This window comes from Podarcis gaigeae, assembly GCF_964106915.1.
Source record: "Podarcis gaigeae genome assembly, chromosome: 12".
Lineage (NCBI taxonomy): Eukaryota > Metazoa > Chordata > Lepidosauria > Squamata > Lacertidae > Podarcis > Podarcis gaigeae.
Genome location: NC_139688.1, coordinates 37,423,556 through 37,437,396, shown reverse-complemented (window position 1 = coordinate 37,437,396; position 13,841 = coordinate 37,423,556). Strand labels below are relative to the sequence as shown.

The following is a 13,841-nucleotide window of genomic DNA, read 5'->3' as shown; positions in this document are numbered from 1 at the left end:
GTTTTATTCTTTTTAATATTCTGTTGGGAGCCACCCAGGGTGGCTGGGGAAACTCAGCCAGATGGGTGGGCTATAAATAAGTAGTAGTAGTAGTTGTTGTTTCAATGTGTCCTTGGTTACTAAGTTGTCATATTGCCTTTTGATCCTGTCACGTTTGTGATTATTTTTGGGGGTGGGGGTGGTAGGGTTTTATGGTTTATTTGACCTTATTCTCCATATCAGGCTTCCTCAAACTCGGCCCTCCAGATATTTTTGGCCTACAACTCCCATGATCCCTAGCTAGCAGGACCAGTGGTCAGGGATGATGGGAATTGAAGTCTCAAAACATCTGGAGGGCTGAGTTTGAGGATGCCTGCTCTATTTAACTGGGAAATGGTATAGAAGACTTTAAGATAACCAATTAAGGATGAAGGTGCCTGGAATGCTTCTTACATCAATTTGTATATCACAGAATAAGCAAAGGTCTAAGTCCTGGGATGCATGCATTGGTTTACAGTGGAAGATAAACCAAGATAAATAACTATACAACCTTTAGAAGTTGTCCGGAGGCAGCCCCTGTATAGGAACGTTTTAAATGCTTAATGTTTTATTACGTTTTTGTAAATGCTGGAAGCCACCCAGAGTGGCTGGGGAAACCCAGTCAGATGGGTGGGGTACAAATATTCTTATTCCTGTTTATTATTCAGTTAACAAAGTGAGAAGTAAACATAAGAAGCCTACAAAGAACATATCATGATAGGTGGCGCGTAAAACAGAATATGTACCTACCATCTTTTCAGTCCATTCTGTGGCGGATATCTGCTTACACATCCAAAACTATAAGCACTTATTTGTTGGAGTTTGCTAACTGTACTTTTCTGGTTGGTTACTAGACAGTGGCATCAACACATTGTCAACAAGAACAAATATTTATACAGTTATTTTAAAAGTGCAAATGCAGATGACTGTGCAAGTGTGCCAAAAATTGTTTTGCAGCTTTTGATATCATTGCCCCTGAAAACATGTTGCTGTCTGTTCTAGGGACTGGCTGTGGAGCAAATGCATTCATAATAGAATTTGAGTTCCTGTTGGATAGTTATCTGGATAACAGAAATTCATGGGGTGTTGAATTTCTTTTCAGGCTGCAAAAATCTGCAACAATATGTTATTAGCCATTAGTATGATTGGAACTGCTGAGGCCATGAATCTTGGAATCAGGTATGTTTGCATTTTATGGTATCCTTTTTATATTGGTTTGTGTTTATGTGTTTTTCTGACTGACTCTTCTATGGGCGAAGAATGATGTTTCAGAAATGTAGATTAACAGCTGTTTGCAGCATAAGTGTAGTATTTCATTATTGCAATGCTCCCCCCCCCAAAAAAGCCCAACCCCGACAACCTTGTTGTTAATCTAGGCTAGGATTTCAGGAAGAAGGAACATTATTTATAAAGACCATAAAATGAAATTACATTTTGATATTGTTATATATAGGAGCTCTTTTTCTTATTTTCAGACGAAACATGAAACAGATAAAGAATAACGGGTGCAACCACTTGCAAAAGACAAAGGGTTTTTAAATTATTATTCACACGATTATGTGATCTAGAAGTTTGCAGTTGTGTGAACTCCCCCGTATGCAGCTCTGACATTTAGCTGCCACATTTTGAAACATGCTTTGTGGCATCATGTCCTGTATCTACTAACTGCTGAGCATGCACTTACTAAGCTGGCAAGGTTTCTGGGAAGCCCCAGACATGGGAATTCCTGTCTTACTTTCTTTCTACTTGATCCTTGGCTCTGAAAACCACAATAGATATTAAATAATAGTTGCATCCCTGTGATTGTAAACCGCAGCAAACCCAGGTTTGTTCCCAACATAGCATTAGTGTTGCTTTTGTTGCTTTTTATTACATTGGTACCTCGGGTTACAAACACCTCGGGTTACAGACTCCACACAGCTGGAAGTAGTACCTCGGATTAAGAACTTAACCTCAGGATGAAAACAGAAATTGTGCGGTGGCAGCAGGAGGCTCTACATTAGCTAAAATGGTACCTCAGGTTAAGAACGGTTGCAGGTTAAGAACAGACCTCCGGAACGAATTAAGTTTGTACAGTGGTACCTCGGTTCCCGAACGTTTTGGAACTCGAACGCTGCAAACCCGGAAGTAAATGCTTCCATTTTCGAACATGCCTCAGAAGTCGAACATCTTCCGCTGCGTGTTTCTCACTTTTCTGATTTGAATTTGCAGACTGCCCTTTGCGCCTTGGTTTTCAAACGTTTCGGAACTCGAACAGTTTTCCAGAAGGGATTACGTTCGAAAACCGAGGTACCACTGTATTTATAAAACTGCCTACAGTACACTGGCTGCTGTACATTAGTCAGAGGACTAATGGTCACTGTGATGTTGCATCCTCATGACAAGAGCTAAACAAACTTGGACCCAGCCATTGGCCTGAGAAGGAGAAACTGTAGGGAAGTTTTTCTAAGGCTGCTGAGTTGGGAGAGGGAGGGTTGCTTTATGTTACTACAGTCTGTCACAAGCCATTTTGAGGATCATTGGATTAACAGGTCAGTTATAAATTTTCTAAATATTCTTCCATATTCCAACACAGTAGCAAATAGCCACAATGCTTCCCTGTCTCAAATCTGCACCCACTTCTGTTTGATGTGAAAAATGGAAAACTTGCTGCTGCTGTTGTTGATTCCTTGTTTTTAATATTTTGACAAGTGTAGATCACAGTCCATTCTGGTGGCTCCTATCTATAGAGAAGTACGGATAAGAATCTCAGTCAGTAAGAATCTTGCCTTGAGATATAGGAGTCTGTTTCTCCTTGCAGACTATCTATCTCACCACAGCATGATTGATCATGTAAAAAGTCCAGAGACAGAGGTTGTTTACATTCTAGCCATTTTCTCTAGAATTAATGCCATTCATTCACTAGTTGGAGAGTCTGGATGAAGTCATTGCCGTACCATTGCAATCTAGTCTTTTCCCCTGCTGTCTTCCCCTATTTTTAAAAACCTGCTTTGACTGGACAGACTGTCCAGTATGGGCTGGTTAAGTACCATTGAAACATTTCTCTGATACTGGGCCTTTAATAATGTCCTGGTAATTGCTGGCCACAGCAATCATTCCCATAATTAATTGTTTTCTTCCTATAACCTGAACAATACCATGGTTTGGCATAGTAAAAAACAAAATTAAGAAAATTATCACAAAGGTCATGCTACAAATAAGAAACATGACTTTTCTAAATAACTAAATAACATGACATTTGTGGCCTCAGCTATCTGGAAATAACATATATTAAGATCTTGGCCATGGGCAAGATGCATTAAGGGATTTTTTATGGAGATTATAGTGTCATCTTAAGTCTCATGTGGAAACAATGCATTTTGTTTTCCTTTAAAAAAAATCTGCATTTAATTGATTGCAGAAGTGCCTCAGTTTTGTTAAAGGGCTGTACTGTGGGAGAAGATCAGTGTGTTGGTAGATCAGTGTGGAAGTTTTAGAAAAGTAAGGACATCTCTGGCACCATGAACTATGGGATGTGTAGACTTGGAGCAACATACACGAGCATTAATGTAAGCTGTGAGATGACGAAAAGCTTTGAGAACAAATAACTGACCCTCCATATTCCTATGCCTTAATACAAAGGTAGGCAATTGCCTGTTATCCTTGACTCCTATCATCCTTGGCCACCATGCTGGCAAGGGTTGGTGGGAGTTGTAGTTGGACAACATCTGGAGAACACTGTGTTAGCCATTCCTGCACTCCAAGAATGAGCTTCCTCCCTCTTCTGTGAAGCATATTCTAAGTGGCTAGGCTAGAAAGCAACCGATGGGACATTCTGTTGACTTTTCTCATTGTCTTATTTTATCTTGGCTCATTTAAAATGTGACGTCCTGAAATATATGCTACAAAACACTTTAATAAAAAGCCTCACACACCATGAAAAGGAGGCTAGCAATTAGACTACAAGTAAGGTATTGCTAATTCAGCACTCGGGAAATATAATTGCTTGGTTTGCTTACTTTAGCTGAATCAAAAGTGTGGAGAACACTGCCACCACTGAAACAATGTCCAAGCTCTGCTGTTACATAGTCTTCTGCCTGAGCCCTGCATGGAGCTGTCCAGGGTCCCGCTGAAGCCTCACCTGGAACATGCCGGGTCCATTGCTCAAAACAGAACAATGGTTTTCCATCCTCCACCACCACACAATTTGTCAGTCACCGTTCGGTGTGTACTGAGCATGCTCAGTTTTCTTTGGACTTTTTTTTTTGTGGGAGAGAGGTTTCCAAGGGGAGAGTTGGTAAGTACGATGGGTGCCCAGTTCAAACTACAACAAGATGTTTCATTTCTCCCTTGATTTCTATAGTAAGCTCTCACTTCCATTACAGTGGTACCTTGGGTTACAGAGGCTTCAGGTTACAGACTCCACTAACCCAGAAATAGTACCTTGGGTTAAGAACTTTGCTTCAGGATGAGAACAGAAATCCCTGTGACAGGGTGAGCTCCCGTTGCTCTGTTCCAGCTCCTGCCAACCTAGCAGTTCGAAATCACACCATTGCAAGTAGATAAATAGGTACCACTGCAGCAGGAAGGTAAACAGTGTTTCCGTGCGCTCTGGTTTCCATCACGGTGTTCCATTGTGCCAGAAGCGGTTTAGTCATGCTGGCCACATGACACAGAAAGCTGTCTGCGGACAAATGCCAGCTCCCTTGGCCTGAAAGTGAGATGAGCACCACGCCCCGTAGTTGCCTTTGACTGGACTTAACTGTCCAGGGGTCCTTTAGCTTTACCTTTTACCTTTTCCATGGGCATTAAGCATGTTACGCACTCCTTGGCCCATTTGCAGTGAAGAGTTCTCTCACCTTTTCTCTAAGTTTCCCCCTTAGATTTGCAAACTCTGAACTGCATAGCTGTTGCTGTTTGGGATACAAAAACAAGGACACTAAAAAAATTGAATTGGAACAAGGATAAGGGATGGTTTAAAGCAATTTAAACTTATGTTCAATGTCTATCCTGCAGTTCTGTTTTGTTCTTTTAAAAATTATTTTTATTGTGTTTAACTCTTTTTCTAGCCATGTATTCCAGATCTTATAGTTTGCATACCAGTAAACATAACTCCCTCCTGTAGTGAGTGAGCCATTAGCTACTCCTTGGACCATCTAGCCAATCCTCTTAAACTCGATTTTGCCAGCCAATTCAGTTCTCAGTTCTCAAACCTTCATTGGCATATATACAAGATTCCAGTAAGGTTCAGTACAATCAAATCACTCGGCAAAATATGCATCTACCACTTAAGTTAATGTTGTATAGCGTTCACGCGTGTTGCATAAACCTGGCTACTACAGTCATACCTTGGTCGACGAACACCTTAGCAGTCGAATGTTTTGGCTCCCAAACGCCACAAACCTGGAAGTGAGTGTTCCAGTTTGCGAATGTTCTTTTGGAAGCCGAATGTCCACCGTGAATGTCCGCCATGTCTTAGTTTTCAAACCGTTTCGGGAGTCAAACGCACTTCCGGAGCAGATTAAATTCGAGAACCAAGGTACAACTGTATCTCCATTTTATCCCTGCCCTGAGTAAAGATGAGGAAGGCTATCTTACATTTCAACTGCTGCTAACAGTTCACTAAGGAAGGTGGGTAGGCATTGGGGTGGATAGTCCAGCAGCAAGATCTCTGTTTTGCTTCTGCCACCTATCACTTAAGTACAAACCCTCACATCCAACTCCCACATGGAATGACGTTTATTAATTAAACTGAGAGAGATTATTGTTGTTAAGAGATTGATTCCCTGTCAACATATTTATGATTTTCTGCTCTACATGTTGTATGTAGTGATGTGCTTCCTTACGAACAGTATACATTTAATTTAAGTTTTCAGTCTTTGACCGTTTTGTTCCTAAATAGTGTGAGGGTTTCAGTAATTTTGACCACATTGTTTTATATTTGTCATTTCAGTTGCTCTCTAGGAGCTGTGTACCCCGTAAATACTTGTGGGTCCTGATCCTAAATAATAAATTCCTGTTTTGATATTGGCGAAGATAATAAGAAACACACGAGTGTGTGCAAAGCTGTATATATATATATATATATATAAGTAAATGTATATTAACACATGCACACACATGTACCCAAAAGGCAGGATAATGGATTCACATTTCCTCTTAATTACCATATCAAGATGCAGTTGTTTTATTGAATTGCCCTTGTCTCAGATGTTAGACTATCTTGACCTATTAAGTTGTCATGTTGTAATTGAGATAAAAGAGGAATTTGCTTTGCATCAGTGCTAATTGGTTTATCAATATCCTCTACCATTTACATTTTAAAATTGAGCATCTGTAAGATAGGGAAGCGTATCTTTAACAAGCCATAATAAAACCCATAAGGTGGTATAGTGCTGTTGTAATTGAGGATTGTAAAGCTGTATCATAGTCAGTTTTAAGTCATGGTTTGCTTAATGAAAAATCAATCACCTATGACTTCATTGTATTTAGTTCAAGTAGAAACTCACATTTTCTGTTATAAAAAATATTCAGTAGCCTGAAGTATCTGGCACCATAATGCTATGCAACCCTAATTGGTTTTTGCAGCCACTGTAGCATGCAAGTATCTCTGGGTTTTCATATTCCAGGTTAAGGTTTGTGGTGCAAATTTGGATTCTGTTTAGGTTCTGACTGCTTTGATTGATGCCAGGTTTAAGGAATTCTATGAGCCCACATCATTAGCAATGCAGCATTGTCTGCAGTCTAAATTATCTGCCTCTCCTGAGCATAAGTCTGCCCCTATTGCCAGATTGCATAAAGAGAAAGCATTTCTATCTTGAAGAAAATGAAATGGTGGAAAGAGACTTCTCAAGGCAACAACATTCCCAGTCATGGTGAGTGTGACACTCTCGCCTATGTGTCTTTCTCCTGCCCCCAGAGGGGAGAACTAGACTAGTCCACAAGCTATGCTTCCAAGTCTATAACACAGGATAAATGGCCCTGCTTCTTACCTTTCCCTGCTATCTCCCCCGCCCTACCTACTATGTGTATGCAAATCTAAGAGGATCTGAGCAGAGAAATATTGCTGGTATTTGTTACTTCCTACGTGTAGAGAAGGAGGTCATGCATATAATCAGCCTGGTGTGTGTCTGTGTGTTTGTGTGGTGCTGTGGGTTAAAGCCTCAGCGCCTAGGACTTGCCGATCGAAAGGTCGGCGGTTCGAATCCCTGCGGCGGGGTGCGCTCCCGCTGCTCGGTCCCAGCGCCTGCCAACCTAGCAGTTTGAAAGCACGTCAAAGTGCAAGTAGATAAATAGGGACCGCTTACTGGCGGGAAGGTAAACGGCGTTTCCGTGTGCGGCTCTGGCTCGCCAGATGCAGCTTTGTCACGCTGGCCACGTGACCCGGAAGTGTCTCCGGACAGCGCTGGCCCCTGGCCTCTTAAGTGAGATGGGCGCACAACCCCAGAGTCTGTCAAGACTGGCCCGTACGGGCAGGGGTACCTTTACCTTTACCTTTTTATATAGATAGATAGATAGATAGATAGAGTGTTGTTGTTTAGTCGTCTTAGTTGTGTTCGACTCTCCGTGACCCCATGAACCAGAGCATGCCTTGGAGAAACTCACTTTCTTCTCAAAGTTTCTCCTTTTTTATGTCCATGGAGTTTTCTTGGCAAAATACTGGAGTGGTTTGTCAGTTCCTTCGCCAGGTGGGTCACATTTAGTCTAAACTCTTGGCTATGACCTGTCCGTCTTGGGTGGCCCTGCACGGCATAGCTCATAGCTTCTTGGATTCATTCAAGCCCCTTCGCCACGACAAGGCAGTGATCCATGAAGGGGATATATATATATATGTTCACACACAATTAGTGAATTGATGCAACTGCTAATAGAACAGATCTGTGTGAGCAAAGTCTAACAGAAAGCATTGAGATTTGGTTTAAGTTTCATTTTATGAGGATATAAATGACTTCGACTTCTGGAAATGTGGGAAGAAGCTTTATTGTGAGTCAGACCATTGGTCCAACTAGGTCAGTTTTATCTGCTCAAGTGTGGCGAGCTGTTGTGGTCAACCCTCTGATGGGGAGGGGGTATGTCAGCGGCACTTAGGACCAAGCCAAAAGCAAGTGGGGACAACTTATGTGCACCATGCATGCATGCACGCATACACACACACACACACACACACACACACACACACAACTGTGAACTGGCAAAAGAGAAGAACAATCTGTTTATCCATGGGTTGCAGTTTTGAAAATAGCTCTTTCTCAGCATGCAGCACAGGAGCACAACAATCAGCCCAAGGAGACTCTTCCTTCTAGGGCAAGTCATAACATAGAAGCCGGAAGAAGCATGGGGGCTGAGGAGAGGCTGTTGGGCTGCTACAAAAGGCCATCACCTGGGTCAAATCTGGTCCACCGGCTGCCAATTCCCTGCCTCTCATTTGCACTGACTAGCACTGACCTTTAAAGCCCTAAATGGCCTCGGTCCAGTATACCTGAAGGAGCGTCTCCACCACCACCGTTCTGCCCGGACACTGAGGTCCAGCTCCGAGGGCCTTCTGGCGGTTCCCTCACTGCAAGAAGCCAAGTTACAGGGAACCAGGCAGAGGGCTTTCTCGGTAGTGGCACCTGCCCTGTGGAACGCCCTCCCACCAGATGTCAAAGAGAAAAACAACTACCTGACATTTAGAAGACATCTGAAGACAGCCCTGTTTAGGGAAGCTTTTAATGTTTAACAGGTTGTTGTATTTTAATATTCTGTTGGAAGCCACCCAGCGTGGCTGGGGAAACCCAGCCAGATGGGCGGGGTATAAATAATAAATTATTATTATAGCAGGGGCTTCCCAGGATTACAGACAGGAATGTTTCCTAGGCTTATCTGAAGATGGCAGGATTGAACTGGGTTGTTGTTGTTTTTTCTTCACGTAGGGCATGTTTTCTACCACTGAACATGGCTCTTTCCATTTTACAAGACGGCACATGAGTTTTCTTCCTCCAGAAAACGTTTGACCCAAATCTGCTTAGTATTCAAACAGTGTCTTTCATTCAGTTTTCTTTTCTGTTCTAAAACATTTTACAAATGTGGGTGCAGCTGGATCTCATGGTTGGCCAATCTGCATGTGAAAACCATTTCCTAGCCAACAGTGGTCAAGTTATTCTTATCATAAACACTCCCTGGATTTTGGGCATTGTCCTTTGGAACTATTAGTGGGTCTAATTAGCAACTAGTCCAAGATGGTGCATGTTTCCTTCTAACCTTGGCTGCTAAACCATGGAGTCATTTCATCATGTGCTGTGCCCATTTGCATGTATGTTCAGAAACGGTGGTCCACTGTCTTGTAGCAAAGCTACACAATGAAGTGTAACAGTTGGTTGGGAACACTTGGCAATCCATCTTGCTCTTTAGAAGTTCTCATGCCTGTTAATGAAAGTTGATATTGCTGGGTGGGGGGGTTATTTAAAAAAATCCTGTAAAGTGTTATGAACTTTGAATGCTGGTTCCTTGCCTAAGGAACAATAAATGCAAAAATTAGGCTAGTTGTGAAGGATACTGGAATACAGCTCTGCACACCCATTGAAGGATCACTAATGTGTGCATGAGATCAGAAAGTGCACAGAAGTGATGCTAGAATTGTGAAGGATTGGCTCCCACCCACAGTATCAGGTAATAGCACATCCATTCTCCTATTACAAAATGCATGAGTGTGTGCCTGTGTATATGAAACAGTGACTTGGGCTGGAGAACTCAAGCATCTGTCCTGCATTAATTTTTCTTCTCCTTTTACGGCTCCATTACACTCTTCGCCGTTTCTACTACTGATGGGTCAGGATAGTATGTTATACTGAAACATTATTTTCTCATTTACTATAAACCTGACTGTACTTTAAATGTGTTTTCAGATTCTCAGTTGTTGTTTTTAAAAAGGAAACTGTGCTGCATGACAGGGAACTCAGCCATCCTCAAAACAGCATGGGGAAAATATGCACATTGAATCTTAAGCTCTGATTGACTTTTCTTCTAACTTTTGGAAATTGCCATAGTCTTAAATTTGCAGCAGTGTCCCCCTACTAGCAAAATCAAAGCAGCATAGTTCTGTGCATGTGAATAGCTGTGAGTAAGCACTTACCAACATTCTTCAAGTAGCTTAGAACCACTAAAAATGAATGTTGTCTGCTATCAATTTCTTTGGGGCTGACAAGTGTGTTTTTCGAAGTGACAGAATTGTTCTCTAATAAAATACACACCGTGTTTGCAATTTATAGAGCTTTTGCTAGGTTGGAAAAGAAAATTGTTTCAGCAAGTAGAAATCCCTCTGTAGTAAATTCTCCCCTGAAGAATACATTATCATGATAGGAACGCATTGTTATTCTGCTTATGTCACTAGAACGCTTAATTAAAGCACAAGGCTAGTTTTGCAGGATTCTTCATTCCGAACACCGGAGAAGCAGATTATTCAAGCCGAATACGGATTTGTGAACTGTTTGCACATGTATGTGTGCAGATCTTACTTTCCGTGGCTTCTGCTTTTAAGAGCAAAGAAGAGAGGATGAAAAGGGATATATGCACTTTGGACAACATAAAGTACATAGGAATAATATATGGTGGGAAGGACTCAACAAGCACAGAGGGTACAAGTAGGAAGTGCCTCCACGTGCCCTTGAGGGTGGGGTGTCTGGAGTGAAGCTGCTGCTGCCCATTGGACGAGGGGAGGTTATTCAGGAGAGGGAAGGCATTGCTGGGGCTGGAAACAGGAATGGGAACGTCTCCAGCATAAAATGGTGGCACTGCTTATGTGCTTTGAATCTCAGCATTTACCTGGGAGTTATCCACACTCAATTCAGTTGGACTGACTTCTGAGTAAACATGCAGTAGGCTTGTGCTACATGAAGGCTGGCTTTCAAATCAAAAAGATTTTTCTTAAAAATAAACACCCTGAAATATTTATGAATGTCGGCATGTTGCTGTTATTCTGAAGCTGGCCACTTTACAGAATGATGTGTAAAACCTGTCTTAATACCTCTGTACAATGCAACATTTTAGATATTTATGTCTACTTAGGTAGTAATGCCAATTTTTTCTTTATATAGCACATCCAAGTATAAAGGAAACTTACGACTCAGCCAAAATTAATCAATTTGGGTTTCTCAAATTGGTTGCATATAGTCTGAAAAGCATTTTTTAAAAGTTTGGGTTTAGATCTTTATCACCCCACTGAAAGATTGGCAGCAAATTAAACTACGCTAGTAATGTTGGTCTGGTTTAAACGATTGCCTCATTATTTGTGCATTGTTAATTCCTGATAGCACCCCTAAATCTGAGAGAGCTCAACACTATCTTTCAATATTTCAGCTACTTCGGTCCCAGTTAAGTACCTTGAAGTATTGTTTCTTTTTATTCCAGGCCAAAATGTTTTAACTATGGTAATGAGTTGTATAACCCCTAGTTTTATCTTCGGTGTGGGATTTCAGAGGAAATGAAACTTCAAATTATAAGGTAGGATAATGAATGGGCCAAAGTTACCCTGTGGGCTGAGCAGGGATTTAAACCTCAGTATCCCCTGTCCTAGTTCCAAACTCCAACCCCAGGGTGGCCAATGTGGAGTCCAAATGTGACTGGACTCCCAACTCTCTTCAGTCCCAACCCGCATGGCCCTATGAATGGTTGGAATTGTAGTCCAACATCATCTAGAGAGCATCACATTGGCTACCCCTATCCCAACCCCTAACCCACCTTGGCTGTAGAGTTTCAGTTAACTCCTTCAGAAGTTATGATGTAGTGGTTAGAGTGCCTGAGCTGGGTTCAAATCTCCACTCATCCACAAAGTTCACTGGATGACCTTGGGCCGCTCATCATTTCTTAGCCTAACATACCCTCCATAGAGTTGTTGTGAGGACGAAACTAGGAGGAGGGAAACCTTGAGCTCTGCAGGAAAGGTAGAATAGAAAAGTAACACTGCATTTTTTTAAACAATTTTTTGAAATGTTGAAAGTGCTTATCCAGCAACTTCCAATTTCTTTGTTCCTTTTGATGTGTCTCAAGAGGAGGTAAGATGAAGTGGTGAGAGAAGCTAGGAAAGGGTTCTCAAATGAAAGGTCTCTTCCAACCATAAACCTTTCTTTTCACTCTACCTCTATTCTACTAAGAAATCCATGCCTTGTAAGTTACAAGGCAATTCTCCATAGTCTATATCAAGCATGTCCAAGTGGTTGATCATGGGTCATCCATGGTTGATCAGAGTCGATTGCGTAATCCTGATTGATTGCCCCCAAAAACACACGTGAAGGCTCCCCGCTCCAATGGGTAGATCACTGCCAGTTTTTCTTATAGTGGGAGTAGATCATAGTCTCTTGGGAGTTGGACATGCCTGATCTATATACATTGTTGGATCAAGTAGTCCTTTAAAATGCACATGAAGAAGTTGCCACTCTCACTGCTCCTAGCTGGGATGAGATAACAAAAACTAACCTAGGAATGTGGCTGCTATTTAAACTTGCTTCAGACTATAGACCCAGTGGCGTAGCAGCAGTTGCCAGTGCCCAGGGTGCACGTGTGTGCTGGTCAGGGGCGCCAGCCCAGCCCCCGCCACCAAAGCAACCCCACTCCCTCCAGAGCAAAACTCGGTCGTGCTGAGCTGCCTGCAGGGGAGAGTCTGGCCGGCCAACAAGGCCCTTGGCAGTGGTGAGGAGCGCTGGGCTGGGCTGGGGTTGCCTGCATGGAGCACCTGGTTTGTGCCCCCTCAAAAATTGTGCACCTGGCCACACCATGCCCGCAGCACCTCCCACGCTATTGTTAGTATTTCATTCCTCCAATGCTGTAGATGAGATTGTTGTAAATCACATACCTGTCTGAGAAGAGCATGAGAAGATGAAGACAGTCTTATTTCTTCTGCTGTAATATACTTTCACTTTAATAATAATAATAATTTATTATTTATACCCCGCCCATCTGGCTGGGCTTCCCCAGCCACTCTGGGCAGCTTCCAAAAAAATATTAAAATACTGTAATACATCAAACATTAAAAGCTTCCCTAAACAGGGCTGCCTTCAGATGTCTTCTAAAAGTCTGGTAGTTGTTGTTCTCTTTGACATCTGGTGGGAGGGCATTCCACAGGGAGGGCACCACTACCGAGAAGGCCCTCTGCCTGGTTCCCTGTAACTTGGCTTCTCGTAGCGAGGGAACCGCCAGAAGGCCCTCGGTACTGGACCTCAGTGTCCGGGTAGAATGATGGGGGTGGAGATGCTCCTTCAGGTATACTGAACTGAGGCCGTTTAGGGCTTTAAAGGTCAGCACCAACACTTTGAATTGTGCTTGGAAACGTACTGGGAGCCAGTGTAGGTCTTTCAAGACCAGTATTATATGGTCTCGGCGGCCGCTCCCAGTCACCAGTCTAGCTGCCGCCTTCTGGATTAGTTGTAGTTTCCTGGTCACCTTCAAAGGTAGCCCCACGTTTTACTTGTCCTGTTTGTTCTCTCGGAGCTGGAGAGGACAGACGACATTATGTTTTTGTCTGTACATAGTGTGTAAATAAATAGTAGATTAGCTCTACGATGCCTCAAGCTACTTGCTGTGTTAAGCTAGAATATTAGTGTGCATAATACCAACTGGTTTATGTCGCTGAGCGCACTGGAGATGAGGGAAGAATGTCTTCTATGGAGCTGCGCCTACTTGAGGACACTCGGAGTTCCAGGGGCTTCCAGGCTCACCCCCCAGGGCGTTTTCCAACAGCTATGCCCCTGAATAGACGAAGCGTGAACCAGAAGTCGGTTACCATTGAGGTTGCAATTGCATAATAAAATCTACAAGATTTAGCTAGTCAGATAACTGAAGTTTCAAACTTACCTTTAACAAACAAAACTAGA

At 42.5% G+C, this 13,841-nt stretch overlaps 1 protein-coding gene across 1 annotated transcript in view; it reads left to right on the top strand.

Annotated features, from left to right (window-relative positions):
- The window catches only part of HIBADH (3-hydroxyisobutyrate dehydrogenase), an 81,434-nt gene that overhangs the window by 52,911 nt on the left and 14,682 nt on the right, over positions 1–13,841 (top strand). Inside the window, exon 6 of the mRNA XM_083706055.1 lies at positions 1,121–1,197. Coding sequence (XP_083562181.1) covers positions 1,121–1,197 — 77 coding nt within the window. The remainder of the gene's footprint in view (positions 1–1,120; positions 1,198–13,841) is intronic.